Source organism: Cucurbita pepo, chromosome 17, assembly GCF_057944985.1.
Source record: "Cucurbita pepo subsp. pepo isolate OVF chromosome 17, ASM5794498v1, whole genome shotgun sequence".
NCBI classification, from domain to species: Eukaryota; Viridiplantae; Streptophyta; class Magnoliopsida; order Cucurbitales; family Cucurbitaceae; genus Cucurbita; species Cucurbita pepo.
Window position 1 is genome coordinate 11,989,886 of NC_141814.1, and position 19,502 is coordinate 12,009,387.

A 19,502-nucleotide genomic window follows, 5' to 3' on the forward strand; every position below is an offset into this window, starting at 1 on the left:
GACAAGCTGTTGTTATTAAGTGATGTTATGAATCATTCCTTAAATTGTTTTAGTAGCATCTTTTTTATTCCATTATCTTCATCAAAGGCTAAGCTATATAGCTGCTTTTTGGAACGTATGTTAATCGACCCAGTGGCACACCAACCACGCCCCTTCCTTTTGTCCGATCATCAAGCCCACTTCTCCCTTTCTTTGTCTTTCATTCTCTATGTTGTTCATCCTATACAAAAAGTTAAGTCAAGCTTGAAACCGGCTCACTCTCCCTTTTGTGCCTTTAGTCTTTTGATTATGGGGTCCCAAGAGAGCATACTGCCCCGCCATAGTCACGAGTCTAGTCCAAAACCAAACAAGTTCCTTGCAACAGTCATTTCTTAGTCCTCACCATTTAAGAAATAATTCTTTGTCATGTCAAAAATTGCTGATAAATAAATATGTGAGAAAATTTTGAACTTTTATTTTAATGATATGATGCAACGTTAAAGGAGTAGATACTATCGTAAATATGAATTGATTCACTTTGTATAATGAGACGTCTCCTCGACAATCTCGATAAGCCTGTTAAGATTTCCTTCCTCCTCACCTTATAGAAAAAAGGCAATGACTATAAACAAACATAATTAATGAAATATGCATCAGATCAGTGCAACTGTTATTGGCTGTTCTAATGTTCTAAGCTCAAAATCTAAACTATTCATAAACTACTCAAAGAAAAAGTGAAAAACAAACCACTCAAACCTACATTTCCTTATAGAATTAGTAAAAGAAAGCCTGTTCCTCTGTTTTTTAAGCTAAAACTACTGCATTACACTAACCAGATCATCTACAAACATGAATGTTCTTGAATATCCACAATCTATTTTTACTTAGTATTCCACAAGATCCTATGGTAACATGGCATGCTCTCAAGAACACACTGATCCTGAGGCTGGCTTTCACTATAGCTGATGTTAGTTGTACGCATATCTTCTCGATTTTCGGTAATGGCCATCTAATTATCTAGCAAATGTAAGCTTAAACTTTGCAGTCTAATCTATTTTTGTGTATTCAAGCAGCATATGAGGAGACCTGTAGATTTTCACAAGAGTCCAGTATAAGACCTCTTCAACTCCAAGCTCTCCCTCAGCTCTAGCAGCATATATGTCTTCACAAATAGCTATCAACCTACAAAAAGAGGCCATTGGCCCAAAATATATCAAGATTACGAGTGATTTTAGAATGACCAATATCACTTTTTTCGTTCTTGTTTAAGTTAAAAAGGGCGTGACATAAGTGATTTTCACAATTCTAGGATCGCTTCGATTGCAGAAGTGATTTTGTTACATTACCTGTCACAAGAAGGAAGATTCTCATAGGGAATTCTCATTCTCAAGTCAGAGCATTGAAGTCTTATAAAACGGCCAACTGCTAGAACAAAGGTTATGTAAAGACCCCAGATGCTGAACTTGCTAAGAGTGTCCCCCAGAATGCCCTCTGAAACAAATGTTAAGGTTAGTGATATGATTTTGAAACTCTGTTCTATTAATCATCTTTTGTCATATGATTTTAATCGGACTTACGAGGTGGTATTTCCTCAGAGATTACGAAGGCTACGGGTCCGGTGAAACGTCCACATTCACTGACGTTTATTGGCTGGACGTCGTGGAAGGACCACCACGCGTAATTTTCACGGTTCAAGATGAGATCGGCATTGACAAAACTGTCCTGTAAATGATCATTGGATCCTTTATTTGAATAAAATCTCACAAAAGCGTAAAAATGAGTAGAACTGTAACCGCCCAAATCCACTGCTAACAGATATTGTCCGCTTTGACCCGTTACGTATTGTTGATACCAATTGCGAAATCCCACATCGGTTGGAGAGGGGAACAAAGCATCCTTTATAAGAGTATGGAAACCTCTCCCCAACAAACGCGTTGTAAATCCATGAGGCTAATGGAGATACATAACAGGCCAAAATGGACAATATCTGTTAGCGGCGGACTTGGGCTGTTACATGTTTCAATATATAGAAGTTATGCACGGTAAAGGGAGTACCTCTTGTTCCAGAGGTCTAACATCACCAGATCCCGTGACACGAAAGTACCTTTGGTAAACATTTTTTATCCGAAAGCCATTCATCGAGCCATTCAGAACCTTCTGAACATCAGAAGGATTGGGAAGATCTCGAGGATCAACAACTCGGTCATATTGTACAACCTCCTTCCCTTTTGGTCTGTCTCTCGTGAGTATCCAAGTGAAAGAAACGCTTATATTTTGGTTTCGGTCAAGGGAATGAATGAACCTGGACTGAACCACACCAGGAACAAGCCACAGAACACTTGCATCAGCTTGACAACAAATCAACTGAATATCATTTTTGTTATATGGACCCAGATAGCCTCCTGGATCAAGAACCAAATTTGCATTCAAATTGTTCCATGAGATCTTTTCACAAAGAGTGGTTTGGTAGAGTGTTAATCTTCCTGAAGTTGTCTTGATATCAACTTGGCAACTGGCATCTTTGATTGGGTTTTCAACGTTTGTTGGGTTGCCACTGCTATACATCTGCAACAAAAAGGTACTACTCCTTGCATGATCTTGATGGGAAACATTTAAAAAATTTATGCTATGAAGTTTCTTACCAGCATTGGAGCCCAGATGACAAATAATAATATGAAGAACAGGCATATTCCATTGCAACATTTGGTCATTACGGTTTGTTTCTCTCCCTGTTTGTGCTGAGATCTGTTTAAGACTGCATCACATTTCACAAGGTACAAGCTTGCATTTATGTCCTCCAGCTGAGAGAAGAAATTCAAGATGATTTTAGAGCACAGGGTGAGCAAAAAAACTATAATGAGGCTACATATGTGAGATCCCACGTTGGTTGGGGAGGGGAACGAGACATTCTTTATAAGGGTGTGGAAACCTCTCCCTAGCAGACATGTTTCAGAACCGTGAGGTTGAGGCCAAAGCGGACAATATCTAGTAACGGTCGGCTTGGTCTGTTACAAATGGTATCAGAGTTAGACACTGGGCGGTATGTCAGCGAGAACGCTGGGCCCAAGAAGGTGAGATCCCACATTGGTTGGAGAGGAAAACAGGCTGAGGGCCAAACCGGAGATTATTTGCTAACGGTGGGCTTAGTCGGTTACAAATGGTCTCAGAGCCAGACATTGGGCGGTGTTCCAACGAGGACGCTGGCCCCAAGGGGGGTGGATTGTGAGATCCCACATTGGTTGGAGAGGAGAACAAAGCATTCTTTATAAGGGTGTGGAAACTTCTCCCTAGCATACATGTTTTAAAACTGTGAGGCCGAGGGCCAAAGCGGACAATATATGTTAGCGGTGGGTTTGGTCTGTTACAAATGGTATAAGAGCCAGAGACCGGACGGTGTGCCAGTGAGGACGTTGGACCCCTAAGGGGGTGGATTATGAGATCCCACATCGGTTGGAGAGGGGAATGAAACATTCTTTATAAGGGGGTGGAAACCTCTCCCTAGCATACACGTTCTAAAACCGTGAGGCCAAAGGCCAAAGCGGACAATATCTACTAGAGGTGGGTTTGGTTTGTTACAAATGGTATCAAAGCCAGACACCGAGTGATGTGCCAACGAGGACGCTGGGCCCCCAAGGGGGGTGGATGTGAGATCCCACATCGGTTGGAGAGGAAAACGAAACATTCTTTATAAGAGTGTGAATACCTCTCCCTAGAAGAATGAATTCCTATATATTCTATAAATTTAAGATCTCTTTAAGGCCTTTTTAGTAAAATGGTATCTTTAGAACGATAAAATACTCACCTTTAGCCAGTCGTACATGGTCAGAGATGTCGACGTGCACGACCAGTCCAGCACACATCGTAATTCATACAAGAAGGGAAGAGCCCGATAAAGCCTGTAACCTAGATAGTTAATTCTTGAAACTTCACTCGTCAAAAATTGTCGATACAAGGTGCTTTTGTGCGGGAGACCGTATCGAATTTGTATTGCCTGAAGTGCTAAAGAAACCGCCTTAGCAAGAAATATAGCACGGAGCGCCAACTCTCCAGCGTGCTGATTGGAAGGTTCCATTTGCCATGCATACTCCGTTACCGCATACGTAAAGAGCACGAGGTTGAAAAGGTAAAAGATCACTTTACCGATAGCAAACGAGCAGAGGTATATACATCGATCGAGCACGATCAAGAAGAATATTATCTGAGACACAGAATGTATTTAGTTAAAGAGTAGCAGCTGCCATATCCAAGCTAAGAACACTGTCTTCTAGTTGATACTATGAAAAATTATATGTAAAAGCTGGAGCTTACCATCAAGACGAACACGAACTCTTTTGGGAACTGATCTTCTAGTTGATACACATCAAGAAACTCACTGTTGTTTTTTATGACAGATTGATAGAAAATCGCGACGAAGAAGAACACCGTCAAGTCTGCGCCAAATACATACGCATATAGATCGATTTCCCTCTTACCTCCCCCAATCACGGAGAGTATTCGATACGGGAATCCAGTGTTTTCAACAAATCCGTTATGTTGTGCAAGACGAATCTCATTTGCTACATCAGCTGCAGGCGTAAGCGAGTCGCACCATTCCGAACAAGTATCGCTCGAAGAAGAAGAATGTTCTACCTCTAAAACAACCAAGGCTACCTCTGTATTCTCTTTACTTCTTTCAATGCTCTGAACATGAACTCTACTAGAAAACGGACAAAGTCGAGCGTTCTGTTTCTTACACCTCTCTTCATGGATAACTCGAAGCAACTGGTTTATTCCTGACTCGATCCTCTCTGGCTGAATCCCGTCTTCTGGCCATATTTGGACATCCATAGACACCTGGATAAAGTAGGGTGGCGATTCGGCTCCTTGAGTCAGCGATTTCCAGTACTTCCATGAACTTCTGAGCATAACCATCACCATTTTTCTCGCGACGTATACGACTTCGTAAGCCCTCTCGGTCAAGCCATAGCGTCCAAGACTGTGTTTTCTGGGGAGAGCGCTTTTATTGAACGCATTCAAATACGTCCACTCGCCATCTTTTGCTGTTATAGACCTTTGCAGTAGAGTGAACAAGTAAACCAGGAACAGAGGCAATGAACTTACAACAAAGGATGAAGTAATTCTATTTGTAGGAAATCCCAGTTCCTGAAGAAGATCTGAACTGATAGCCAACCCACAATGCTGGATGATTATCTGGTACAGATATTGCAGCAATATGTACAATTCTGTGTAGATTAGCATGACAACCCAAAACATATAACCCGGACCGGCGTTTACACACAGGGCGTAGACGAAGAGCGCTGCGAGGTAAACCATGGAAAGTAAACTGAAGTTCCACAAGAACACGAGGATAAAGCAACAATAGCACACGACGTCGTTGTTGGACCGCATTTGGGACCATATGTAACGAAAAATCCTTCCTAACTGCATACTTGCAGGGTCGGAACTCTTATCAGACTGCAGCGAGGAAGAACGCTCCAAATCTGCATACCTTGGTTGCTGGCTCTCTATCTGATCATAAACTCTGTCCTCGGTATTGGTCTGTTCGTTCATGTCGTCGTCTTGCGTGACATTCAAGAACGTTGCGAGATTGCTAACAGCTTGATTTCCAATCGATTGCACCTGGGAAACACCGTCGCCTATAAACTGTACAGCAGACATTAACGGGTTACCTTTTGTCGAACCTTTATGTTTCCTTTTTCTATCCGAATCCAAAGATACGTCTGAAATCTGAGAATCGATTTCACATATGTCTGCAACGGGTAACTCCATCGACTGCGTTCTCGACTCTGTTGTTATTTCTGTTCTTAGATTAGCCAGAGATTCCTGTAATTCAAGCTGTTCTACCTTCCCATGTGTTCCTTCTATATCAGTAGTCATTGCATCATCATGTATCCTAGAAGTACTCCGCTTTCTAACCGAGTCGTCCCCGGGACTTCGAGAAGCATTATTGCCATCAACAGATGAGTTCAGGTTATGAAGCTGAATTTGCAAATTGAGCATCTCTGATTTCATCTTCTCCACTTGCAAGTTCCTCTGCCGTTTGCTCTCCTCGGAAGCTCGGATATGTTGTAACTGTTCGGTTTTCCATGCAGCTTTCTTTTCCTGCTCCCGAACAATGGCACCGATCTGCTCAGCTTCAAGATACCGACATACGTATTCGAACTCTTGAGACGAGAACATGTACGACTGGAGCGAGACCAACATGAAGATAATAATCTCAACAAGAGCAGATCTAGCAGTAATTCTAAATCCATAATCATACTTGTAAAATCCAATCATCTCAAATATGTAATGCATGGTTTCACACTTGCCAGCACTAACTTCTCCTACAAGTGGAGATTGGTAGGCTAATGAGAGTATAATAAGAGCAAAGTTATATGCACGCAAGAACTTGAATACTTTGTTCTTCTTCTTCAGAATTTCGAGTCGTAACCTAAAGAACACGAGTGCGAAGGCGAGATAACCCAGATGTAGAACATCATATTCGAGAGTTCCCGTGATCAAAATCAAAGCCAGGACAAGATCCAACAAGTGACAATAGCAATAGAGTCTAAGATAGTCAAGGATAGTCCACATGCTTTTCGTTTCAAAAGATAGATCCCTCCAAACGAATGTATTTTTACGTTGGGACATCATTTTACGATACGTAGATGATAGCGAGAAACCAGATAAACGATCAGCACGGAGCTTTAGAGATGAAAGCATGAACACGACGAAGTAACTAAAAAGCATCCTCGAATCGTCGACGGTCAGTCCTGCATATGAGGTAACACTAAGAACATTACACATTACACACCAAAATAAGAAGAAAACATCAAGATACAAAGAGCTAGAAGATTCATACCCAGCCAACAGTTCAGACAAAATTTGTAGTAGAGATTAGAGATTCTCCAGCAGTCATGACAATGAACATCAGCTTTGCTTGGCATAAGCCAATTTGAGTTCATCATGTTCTTCCAGAAGGCGATATATTCGAGTATAAGAATGGAAGCAAACAAGAAGACAAATATAGGCCATAGTTTTCGTATAATACCCCGATCCAAAAGAATACAGGCAGCTAACAACCCGACGTAGAACAGGGAGACGGAATTTAATAAAGCGAAACTCGTTAGAAGCAAGGAGATCATGGTTATCTCAAGACCAAAGAGATAAAACAAGTTCTCCATCCAAAATTTCATATATATCTCGAAAACGATCTTCTGCATTTCGAATCGTTCCTTTCTTAAGGATGTAATTCGTGTTTTGTCCCATTTGTGGCTTTCCTTGATGCTTCCCCATATAAATCCAAATGAAGATTTTTTACTGCTGCTACACTCGGAGTTCTCTCGTTTACTGGATGCATCGTGAGGCACTTGAGCCCGACCAGACGCGAAGGATGAACTTGAAATATGATCCGAAACTTCCTGCGGTACAAACGATCTTCCAGAATCAAATGATGGCTTAATTTTCTCATTAGAAGAGGATATGTCATCATAGTAATCATCTTCTTCTGAGACAAACAGTGGACAAGGGTCATCCCACTTCCCTTTATTTAGAACAGAACCTGGCATCCTTTCCAGCCAGCGAAAGACGTTATATTGGAGCGTGGATGCAGCAATTACGAGTACTTTTCCCCTTAAGCCTAATTCCAGACCCCAAAATCTGGGTCGAAATACACGAAAACCCAGAAAATAAGACAAATGAGCATGCTTTTGTCCAGGAAACATTTCAGCTTGTTCACCCCACATCTGGAAAAGATATTCAGCTGTCATGATAACTCCAGTATATGCAAGAAACAACTTCGAGGGGATATGCGACGCCTTTGGTAAAGTCGCACATACGACGAGGCCAAGTAGATATAATAATCCAAATGCACTGATTGGTGATATGGATGCATAGAAAAGAGCTGCAAATAGAATCTTGTCACAGTGCCATATCAGGAAGCGTTTTATAAACGCACCGTATTCTAATAGCTCCGGTTCATCGGAACTAAGATACCTGCTCTGCCTTCTCTCATAGCTATAAAGTTGCATCACAATCATCACAGCCAAAGACTGCCAACAATTTTGCAAAGACGACGCCTCTGAGTCGTAGCCCAAGTAAAAATTAAGATCAATTGATCTGGATAGCCATATCCTAAAGCTGGAAAAACTGCTCATGCAATATATGAAGATAAAAACTGTAATTGCATAGGCTTTTAATGGGAACCATAGTCGCCTCTTCGTTCGTTCGACTAGTTGTCGTCCAATTATCCAAACAAGAAGAAGGAATAAGTATCCGAAGGATATGTAATTTGGTTTGACAAAACAAACCGTGAGAAGAATAGTGAGAAATGCAATATAGGTTCCACATGATCTGTACATGGATAGGAACTTCTCTCCAATGGAACTGAGGAATGATGCAATCTTTCTCTCTGCAGAGAAGCAAAATAAATGAGTCATAAAAGAAAATGGATAACAGAGTTGAAAAACGTCAGCCCAACCCACCGCTAGGAGATATTGTCCTCTTTGAGCTTTCCCTTTTGGGCTTCCCTCAAGGTTTTTAAAATGCGTCTGCTAGGGAGAGGTTTCCACACTCTTATAGAGGGTGTTTCGTTCTCCTCCCCAACCGATGTGGGATCTCACAATCCACCCTCTTTAGGGGCCCAGCGTCCTCGTTGGCACTCTTTCCTTTCTCCAATTGATGTGGGACCCCCCACCAAATCCACCCCCTTCGGGGCTCAGCCTCCTCGCTGGCACATCGCCTGGTGTTTGGCTCTGATACCATTTGTAATAGCCCAAGCCCACTGTTAGCAAATATTTTCCTCTTTGAGCTTTCCCTTTTGGGCTTCCCCTAAGGTTTTAGGTTTTTAAAACGCGTCTGCTAGGGAGAGGTTTCCACACCCTTATAAAGGGTGTTTCGTTCTCCTCTCCAACCGATGTGGGATCTCGAAATCTACCCCCTTCGGGGCCCAGCGTTCTTGCTGGTACACCGCCTCATGTCCACCCCCCTTCAGGGCTCATCCTCCTTGCTGGCACATCGCCCCGTGTTTGGCTCTGATACCATTTGTAACAACCCAAGCTCATCGCTAACAGATATTGTCCTTTTTGGGCTTTCTCTATTGAACAAAAGCGGAATCAATATAATCAACCATAAGTTTTGAATAGCTATACCGTGCGAAGGATTATCATGGCAATAATTATTCGACGTGGCTGTATAAACTGAAAGCAGAACGGATTTATTAAGACCAGCTCGTAAAATGCTAAATCCAACCGGGGGACTGGGTGTGTGCTGCACAACGGCAGAAAACGAAAATAGCATTTCAAAACCATGGTTATGAATTGAACAAAAGCAAGCAAGCAGAGCTATTTCCAGGAACTCCCACGTGCTATCACGACGTCCAAGGAGACCTGCACCAAAGCATCGAAAAAAAAGGTCACTGCAACCTGTTTCAACACGATTTTGAAAAACGTTCGAGGAAGAAAGAAGTGATAAAATACAATAACCGAACTACCTAACACAACGTCCATTTTATAAATCGTAATATAACATCCTCGGAAGAAAAAAACGCGCACATACCTAGTTGCAACAGAATTTCTCGGCATAAAGAACCTTCCCGACCTAACACATCAGATACCAAGTTGATCTGAAGAAGATATAATAATGCAAAATGAACCTCATTCAGAAGAATCATAGCCTGGCGCATCTTTCTGCCAACATCGTGACTCAAAAGGTATAAGAGGAAGAACACCACTGAATAACATTGAAACATAGAACCAATAAGATAAAAATTTCTAGCTTTCATGTCATAAGAAAACAAAAGGAATGTATATGTCCACTATAATAAGTAGTTGCATAGAAAAACATACCATACACAGCATGGATCAAACCGGGCTTCATCGCAACCAGGAATATCAACGTTAGCAAGATAGCTCGAGAGCTTTTGCGCAAACCCCATGCAATAGTTGCCACGATTAATACCTTGGTCTCTCCTGCCTCTGAAAATTAAATCGTTAAGAGAAACCGAACTTAACTGCTATCAAGGAATTGACAACCAATAGGAAGATATCTTGTCTGGTTACTTTTAGTATCAGACAACCTCAACAATTATGTTTCGTCTACCTCGATTTTATGAAAGAGATGAGTTGTTGCATCTATAATACTTATGTACACATATGGGGTGAAAGGATGAGTGTTTTGTGAAATGAACGAATATCCACGAAGAAAGGAAAAACACTCACGACTACTACTGATGAGGACGAGCGTGAAAAAACTCACGATGGCACCCTAAAAACTCGAATGAACTGACCTACCCTGTGCACACCTGCTACTGAAGAAACTTGCTAGAGGTAGAATTCGGCATTCCAAACGACAGCTAGAGTTTTAGATGGTAGCTAGATTTTTTCGAGACCTGCTCTAATGCCAACTTGAATTTTGGGAAGAAGTAAAGATATGTATTTTTCTAGATACAAAACAAATACAAGATCTTATACACAAGAAAAACCATCCAACCTATAGCAGTAACTGAAACTCATAAGCTAAGGTAATAAGTAGTTACCTCGAACACTGGAGTTGTCGTTTGAAGAACGCTCGTCCTCACCAGACGAGCAAAGGAAAACCGTATTGTTTACAAGATTAACCAATGCAACCAAAATTCCAAGACCAAATTGTGCAAGCAGAAAGAATCCTGGTATAGGATAATGCCACAAACCCACCATCTCCCAAACATGCATGTCCTGCAGACATAACCAAGAAAGACTACAATTGATGGCTGTGTTCTAATGAAGAAAACATTATTTTTTTTCAATTTAGTAATACCTTCCCGATCTTCCGATTCAAAAACGTGAATGCTACATTGAAAATATATGTGCTAATAGCCCAGAAGAGTATGAAGACAAGCAGCAGCCCGTTCAATCGATGCAAGCGGAATAACGAAGGAAAGGCATATACGATGTACCCAACATAAGCAAGTAATCCAAATGCACATAGACTTGCAAAATGAAAACTCCAGAAGGACAGAGCAACCAAGGCGACCTGTCACAATGAACTCTATAAGCTTTAAATAAATCTTAATAGGGGTGATCTTAGAGAAATGAGTCATCTCAAAATTTTGGATTTGTCATTTCCAATCTCGAAAAAATACTACAATCTAATGTAGGCTTCACAGCTAGAAATAAAAGACGAGAGGGCTTCGAAAAACCTAGTGTTTATTATTTTCTTCCTCTGCTGGATTTCTTTTGATAACCACCGACCATGTGATGTCCCACATTGGTTGGGGAGGAGAACAAACCACCATTTATGACGGTGTGGAAACCTTCCCCTAGCAGACACGTTTTAAAGCCTTGAGGGGAAACCCGAAAGGGAAAGCCCAAAGAGGACAATATCTGCTAGCGGTGGATCTGGGCCGTTACAGACCAACCCATTGATTAGGATTAAAATCTGTGACATCGACGGTTCCCACATCAACCCCGACTCGAGTCACAGGCCCACATTAGTAAGGTCGGCAAAAAGAACCTAGTGGTTATGAACTAGCCCAAGGAATCCTCAACAAATTTGCATTTAGTCAGTTTGTTCCAAAGAGGGAACTCAGTTCCAAAGGAATCCTCCACAGCCACTAACAAAACGAGCTTTATCCCTTCATCTGACATTTTTCACCCAAAAAACAAAAACAAAAATGAAATCAACTCGTGCTACTAATCCCTAACCTCCCGAACTCAGGTAGGCTCAGACGATACCATTCAAAACTGGAAAAATCATAACAAAATATCTAGCCCAAACAATAAAACCAAATCAACATTCCTTTCATATATAGTGTCGTATTAATTCAACGACATATCTATAAGATATTAATACACCCATGACTCTCTACAACCCACAAAGTTGATACAATTATACACCCATGAAGAGCAAAAACATAAGTATACTCTGGTCCACAATGAGGAGACTTTGGTTAGAAATATATACCGGGAAACCGTACGTGAAAAAGTTAATAGTAAATGTTCGGAACACATCTCTCCTTAACAGAACATTAGTGTGCCTCACACCAGACCTGCAACATTCAACAGCAGGCATAAATGAGCAAAAGAACTACAATAATAATACAAATACCCCTAGTAAAGATAAGCGTTGAATCGATGATTTTTCAACTTTTTCTCAAGAAACCGTAGCAAATGGATGTGAACAAGGGGTGAAAAAGGAAAAAACAAATATCTTGATGAGAAAGTGAAAAATAATATTATGCAAACCAGATATAAATAACTTAAGTTTGAGACCTCAATTCACGAATGAAAAATGAATGCTTAGAGGGAAGAAGCTGCTCCACTAAGTTGCTTTCCCTCGTTGACATAATGAAATCCATTTCCTCAAGATCGCACTTAACACAAGAAAGCTGCATAGGAAGCATTACAATAAACTAATCAGTCGAGCAGAAGATCGCGGACCATGCGTTTGAAAAAAAATAATTAGACAAACAAGTTACATACCATGATATAGAAAAGTATAAGAGAAACGTAGGAACAGATCTCGGGCCCTTCGGAGGTTGATGATATTTTAGACAGACCAATGAATTTAGCGACCCATTTCAACATACTAGGATACCCAACCGGAAGCTGATACGCATAAACGAGAAAAATAATGAAACCTGCATATAGTTGAAGAGGCCTCCACCACCTTCAAATAGCGTGCAAAGTCAGAACATAAAAAAGCTGCCACTGATGAAAACAACTTCAAACTAAAATAGAGTGCACGTGCACCAAAATTTGTGGCCTGGAAACAATCGAGGATCTCAGAAGAACAACCTGAAAAGTCCTAAAAAGTTGCTTGTTAAAGACCAATCCACCAGACCTACACAGCTGCCAATGAAAAATGGAAGAGAAACCCATGATGGATGGCTAATTCCCACAATAATCTGAATGGCAGGAAGTAGCAAACAGGAAGCAACCCTTAGATGAGAACCTGCCATTTTCAACAGAAATTAAATTCCTGCGAGACTATTTAATTGCAAAAGAGGGCTTTGTACACGAGTATAGAGTGCAAAGTGCTCCATGTGCAGAAAGGTTGGTTGATAACTAGTCCACACAAATCCTCCTTTCCCGACAAAGAGGATAAAACACCAATAATCCTAAAAGCTTAAGTGATCGAATTAAAGTTGATTTAATCGACTAAGTTATCTCATATGATTCATGATTCCTTTAAATGTGGATCAACTTCAGACATGATGAACTTTTAATTCAGGAATAGAAAGAAAATTCTACCTGGTTAAGAAGCAAAATATATAAAATTGTAAAACGAATGCACAAAAAAGGAAAGTGTCTTGCGAAAAACGAAACAAAGGAAAGACATGGAAGTTATAATAGTGCTTTGAGCACCTTGATTTCTTCAAAGTGACAGCACCGGAGACATAACCTAGCCAGTTAAGGCCAATGAGGTGCTCAGACCCCACATACAGAGAGGAGTAAGTCTGTAAAGTCAAATAAAATATAAAGAAAAATCATAGAAGCTCGTAAAGCTTTAAGGACAAGTTGCATGTTAAGCCTTAGCGTTGGTGCTATTTTTTTTTTTTTCATAAACAATTGTTTTTGGGCAATGTATCCATGTTCTATATGAATCTGACACTCCAATATTGATCGAACGATGTTGGATACTTGGATGAAACTTATCGACAGACAATTATTGGACACATGAGCTGAAGTGCTTATTAAAAAAATCGACACAAAAAGATATCGAGGAAACTATTATAACTTGCGAGTACATCAAATTCATTATTTGCTCTCTTTTTTTTCATGCATTATATACTTTGGTGAATGTGCATCAAATTCTAGAACAAGGCATGCATATTGAATTGAAGTAATAATCTTACGGAAGTAAAGAAAATTAATATTCAAATGGTACTGAATATCTACAAACCTAGACGATCAACAAAAGATGAGAATTGAACCCAGCATGAATCTCCCCTTGGAACAAGACCAATTCTGTACCAGTAGATATCAGCAGCAGCAACAAAAATTGCTAACAGCTGAACAACTAAGAAATAAATAACAGAAGGTGATTTCCATGATTGAATTCTGCAAATGACCCGCATGAAAAAATAAATCAGCTAGAAGAAGCAGAGGTGAATGAAAAGGAAAAGGGAAAATGCTGTCTTTCGGTTCTTACGTCATGAAACCAATCAGCTTAGCCCACCATGCATTGGCTAAGCTCCAATTATATCCCTCAAGAGACCATATAACAAGAAAGGTTACTTGAGAAAGAATAACAAGTGAAGAGAATATGATAATTGGCCATAATACCAAAAAGCGCCGACCAAAAATAAACCCTGCAAGAACGAAGCACCATGTAAAATACCAAGTAATGAATAAATATATAAACAAATACGATCATGACACGTGAGCAAACAGTGGGGATTAAAGTGGTTACTTTTTCAAAGTGTTAGGAAACAGAGTTATACAATTTTCACTGTCTCTAGTGTGAAAAGACTGCTGCAAAATGTTATTGGGTATGTGATGTATTGCTGAAAGACAAAGGAGAAAAAGAAAGAAAGGGGGAGAAAAGTAAGATTGTTCGATGTAAGTCGAGTCACACTGCCCGTGTCAAAACCCAACTCCATCTCTACCCTTATTTTCCCCTAATACTTGTTCTGACTCCTATTATCTAAATATTTGTGCAAGTATCCTATCTCCTTGATTTTTACATGCTGGGGTCCTTTTTGTCACCCATTAGCCCTCTTTCGGTTGCGCCTCATGCGTATAAAGCCATTCATCAATGAAATTTGTTTAGTTTCTAAGAAACAGTGGAATATGAACTAACTAGGCGTAAACAAACAGTAACTATGAACCTAATAATAGTATTATCAACTGTAACATTGACAGTAAATTACCTATTTTATGTGCATTAAATTGAATGAAAAGAAACACCAATAGATCAGCAAGAGAGACCAAACTCCAATTGATTAGAGCCGCTGCAAAAAAAGGAGAAAATAAAAGAGTTAGTCGTTCAGAAGGTAAACAAACAATATTCACCCAAGCCCACTGCTAGCAGATATTATCTATCCACTTTGACCCGTTATGTATCAACGTCAGTCTCATGTTTTAAAACGCGTCTATTAGGGAGAGGTTTCCACACCCCTATAAGAAATGTTTCGTTTCTCTCTCCAACCGATGTGGGATCTCACACTCTTTTTGTAATTTCATTTCATTAATATTCATATTAATGAAATGCCTCATCTTTAAAAAGAATCATAATTACTGTAACATTTAGAAAGGTACTTGCAAAACAAATTTCCAGATAGCCCTTTAATCATCCATTTCTCCATTGCTTTTTAACTAATAAAAGTTGAGTAAATCTTCTAAACGCGTCTATTAGAGAGAGGTTTCTAGTTTCATATCTATGTCGTCAACTGAGGAGCTTTTTGTAACTCCTTATTAGTTAGGATTAGCGCATATCGTGTAACAGGCCAAGTCCACGCTAGAAGATATTGTCCGCTTTCGCCCGTTACGTATCGCGTCAGCTTCACGATTCTAATACACGTCTACTAGGGAGAGGACTTCACACCCTTATAAGGAATATTTCGCTCCCCTCTCCGACCGATGTGGGATCTCACATATCGTACCCCCTTCCAAATGAACTTGGTTTTGTAATACAAAGTTTGTTCCCTATCCAAATAGATACGGTATGAAAACAAATCATACTAACAGCAAAACTGCAAGAGAAACCTGACCACCTAAAGAAAATTCCAACATAGCATGCATTTTCTAGAAAAAGCAAAAGAATGCACAACCTAAGACAAAAGCAATTCAAAGTCAAAGCAAGGTGGCCTATGACAAAGGTCAACCAAAACGTGTCAATGTCGGGATGGTAGCTACACATGGCCTAGTTTAAATTGTTATATGCTCAGATTCCTACATCTAACATAGCTTTTTGTTCAAATTGAACTTAAAAAAACACCTTGAGATCAAGAAAAGGTCATCTAGGTCAATGCACGAATATCTATGTTCAAGGTAATCAGGGACTCTGGTAAATATAAGGAACTTAAGGATCGGTTTCTAAAAGAGAGTCGTCAGAACGAAGTATCAACACAATATATCGTCTCGTAAGTCCTCAATTCCAAAGGATATAGGATATGCTCTCTTTTCCACTTTGCCATGTGGAAGAGGACTTTATCACCCCTTCCATTATTTTTTCATAATAAGGGTTAGAACACTATTCCTCATTGCTGCACTCTTTTCATGAATATATTGAAAGCCAAACTTTGATCAAAAGTGGATTACTCAATCCAGAATGCAAGGCATAGAACCATATGAAGTAAAAGGTCTGTGAGTACGTGTCGTGGAATCACGATCCTCCACAATGGTATGATATTTTCCACTTTGAGCATAACCTCTCATGGCTTTGTTTTTTGTTTCCCCAAAAGGCTTCATACCACTAGAGATTGTAACAGCCCAAGCCCATTGCTAGTACATATTGTCCTCCTTGGGCTTTCCATTTCGAGCTTCCCCTCAAGGTTTTTAAAACTCGTCTGCTAGGGAGAGGTTTACACACGCTTATAGCTCCCTAACCGATGTGGGATCTCACAATTCATCCCTTCGGGGCCCAACATTCTCATTGCACTCATTCCCTTCTCCAATTGATCTAGGACCCCTCAATCCACCCCTTTTCGGAGCCCAGTGTCCTTGCTAGCACACCACCTCGTGACCACCCCCTTTGGAGCTCAGCCTCCTCGCTGGCACATCGCCCCGTGTCTAGCTCTGATACCATTTGTAACGACCCAAGCCCACCACTAAGAGATATTGTCCTTTTTGGGCTTTCCCTTTCGAGCTTCCCCTCAAGGTTTCTAAAACGCGTCTACTAGGGAGAGGTATACACACCCTTATAAAGAATGTTTCTTTCTCCTCCCCGAGATAGTATTCCTTACTTATATACCCATGATCATCTCCTTAACTAGCCAACGTGGGACTCCCTCCCAACAATCCTCAACAGTACGAGTTGTTTGGTTTTATTTCTGCAGTCTCTCAAGAACAAAACCACTATTTGCGTAAGTTCGCTTCACCCACCCGAAGTCCGCCAACGCTCGAAAACAGAACAAGAATTTCAACTTCTTAAATTTTCACCCTGTAGCTTTAAACCTCATCCCCAAACATCTCAAAACCCTTACACCTTCCCTCCCAACATGTCAAGCACTAGCACCACATACCATGGCTTCCCACTATATCAGTTTAGATCCTAAAAAATGTCAATCAAAGTAAGTAGAAAAGCACAACAACCTAATCACAAACATATTACCTCCTTGAATCGGAGTATTAAACTAACCAAAAACACAGCAAGCCCTCAACCAATCTCAAGCCATAAACCAACGCAAACATCTCAAAAAATGAGCTCACGCTTACCAGTTAGAAGCAGCAGAGGCAACAAAAAGCCACCAAGAAAACTCCCCATTAGAGACGAACTGAAAAGCAATCACTCCGATTCCATCGTTAGCGCCGCTCAAGTAATGGGTTTTCGATTTCAATCAAAATCGAGAAAAACCCATTCCCAGGAAGCGCTAGATATACAAATATCAGACGCTATCCAGTTCCAGAGAGTCAAAAAGTGAGCTGATTATAGGCTTGCAACAGAAGGAATCAGAATCGATGAACTGGGGGCGTCAGCGCCAAAATTGACGGCATGTGTCTTGGACGGTAAAGTTCGTTAACCGGGGAAGCCAATTGCATCACCGAAGCTCTGGAATGCGCGTAGAATTAGATAAATGGGTACCTAAATTCGGATTGGTTGAAGTCTGGAACTATGTTTAGGCCAAAATCCCAAATAATTAAAAAGAATATATCATCGTAATATATCATCGTTTAAAAAGAATGTAAGAAAAATTAATTAACACTATAGATTATTTATAATTAATCGCAATCAAAGTATAAAAAATAATTATTTGAGGTGTTTCGAGTTACACGTTTCAACAAATTTTTAATATATTTATCTCGACGTCATTACAAATAATATTCTATAATCAAACATTTTAACAAATTTACATTAATTTTAAACTTTATTAGAAAATAAAATTATATTAAATTTATTTGAGTTATATCTATGGAATAAAAAGGGGTTTTTTTTTTTTTTAGAAACAACAAAAAAATCAATTAAAGCATTATGAAAAAAAAAATTGTAGCAATTGAGAGGAGGAGCTACTAGGAGGAGATAATTAACTTCTTGTATTATTATTATTTTTAATTGGTTTGTCGTTTTTTCACTCGGTTACCGTTAACGAGCCTATTTACAAGACTCAGATTTATTTTTTTTTTTCACTCGGTTACCGTTAACGAGCCTATTTACAAGACTCAGATTTATTTTTTTTTTCTTTTTGGGTTTCAGGAGAGTGGCAGAGCTGTCAAAAGCAATTTTTCCCCTTTTCGGATGAAGAAATCCTTCTGTCCTAGTTAAGGAGCTCGACCGATAAGTGGGAGTTTCAGCCAGAATTAGTCTTTGGGACTCAGGTTCTTTTCCTCTCTTAGGAATTCTCTAACCCCTCTTTTTTTCGATCTTCTACCTTGAAAATGTCTATTCCTTTGAAAGAACAAAGCCTGAGATACATGGCTCTTTTTTTTTCCCTTTGACATACAACAAAATTGTAAAGTAAATCAAGAGACCCATGTCGATCAAAAAGGGATCGACAAGTACGTGACCTAATACTAGGTAGGACGACCAACTTGTGCCTCCATCTGAACATGCAAGCACTGATCAACTAGCTTTGTAACCAGACCCATAACACCACCGGACGACCAACTTGTCCCTCAACACCACCGGACAACCGACCAACTTGTCCCTCAACACCATCGGACAACCGACCAACTTGTCCCTCAACACCATCGGACAACCGACCAACTTGTCCCTTAACACCATCGAACAACCAACGTGTCCCTCCATCTGTCCCTGAACACCACCGGACAACCAACTTGTCCCTCCATCTGTCCCTGAACACCACCGGACAACCAACTTGTCCCTCCGTCCCTCCATCGGAGCATGCAAGCACTGATCAACTAGTTTTGTAATTAGACCCATAACACCACCGTCTTCAATTGATAAAATTAAACGAGAATTTTGTCAAAGTGAATTTAAGGACTTGAATTCTAACCATTCACTAGAGATGGTGCGAATTTCACTGATAGGCCAAAGAACGGGTCATGAAGAATCTCTAAATGGGATTAAAATAGAAAATAACAAATAAATAAATAAATAAATAAATATTCCATTAGAAAACTTTTTGCTTCACAAGTTATAACATATCTCTCTCCCTTGACTTTCATCCACTTGTTTATGGAGAGAATCATCCAAAATTTAAGATCTATCTTAAATTTGTTTATTCTCGTTAAAAACGATATATTATTTAATATTTAATTTAATAAAATAACTATAAAAAAAAAGTGTCACATGTCATATTCTATTGTTTAGAATAATGTTACAAATGTAGTAGTGTGCATTTGAAGGTCACATTAATTGATAAACTATATTATAATGTCGATACGAGCATAGTCTCGCCTCTATTCAGGAAAAAAAAACTATAGAATAATATGTGGAATCCA

The 19,502-nt window shown here is 39.8% G+C and overlaps 1 protein-coding gene across 1 annotated transcript; it reads right to left on the bottom strand.

The window, feature by feature from the left end:
• Nucleotides 1-598: 598 nt before the first annotated feature.
• On the bottom strand, nt 599-17,720 carry LOC111778094 (piezo-type mechanosensitive ion channel component). The gene is made up of 21 exons (XM_023657739.2): nt 17,319-17,720; nt 14,813-14,893; nt 14,092-14,251; nt 13,843-14,000; nt 12,735-12,891; nt 12,420-12,606; nt 12,210-12,325; nt 11,902-11,986; nt 10,756-10,971; nt 10,496-10,673; nt 9,807-9,935; nt 9,517-9,690; nt 9,111-9,347; nt 6,824-8,371; nt 4,288-6,734; nt 3,782-4,177; nt 2,622-2,780; nt 2,035-2,544; nt 1,557-1,701; nt 1,326-1,470; nt 599-1,161 (listed from the first exon to the last, which is right to left on the bottom strand). Exons 1-21 carry the CDS (start codon nt 17,365-17,367, stop codon nt 1,026-1,028), a joined length of 7,413 nt encoding a protein of 2,470 aa, XP_023513507.2. The 5' UTR covers nt 17,368-17,720; the 3' UTR covers nt 599-1,025.
• Nucleotides 17,721-19,502: the final 1,782 nt, after the last annotated feature.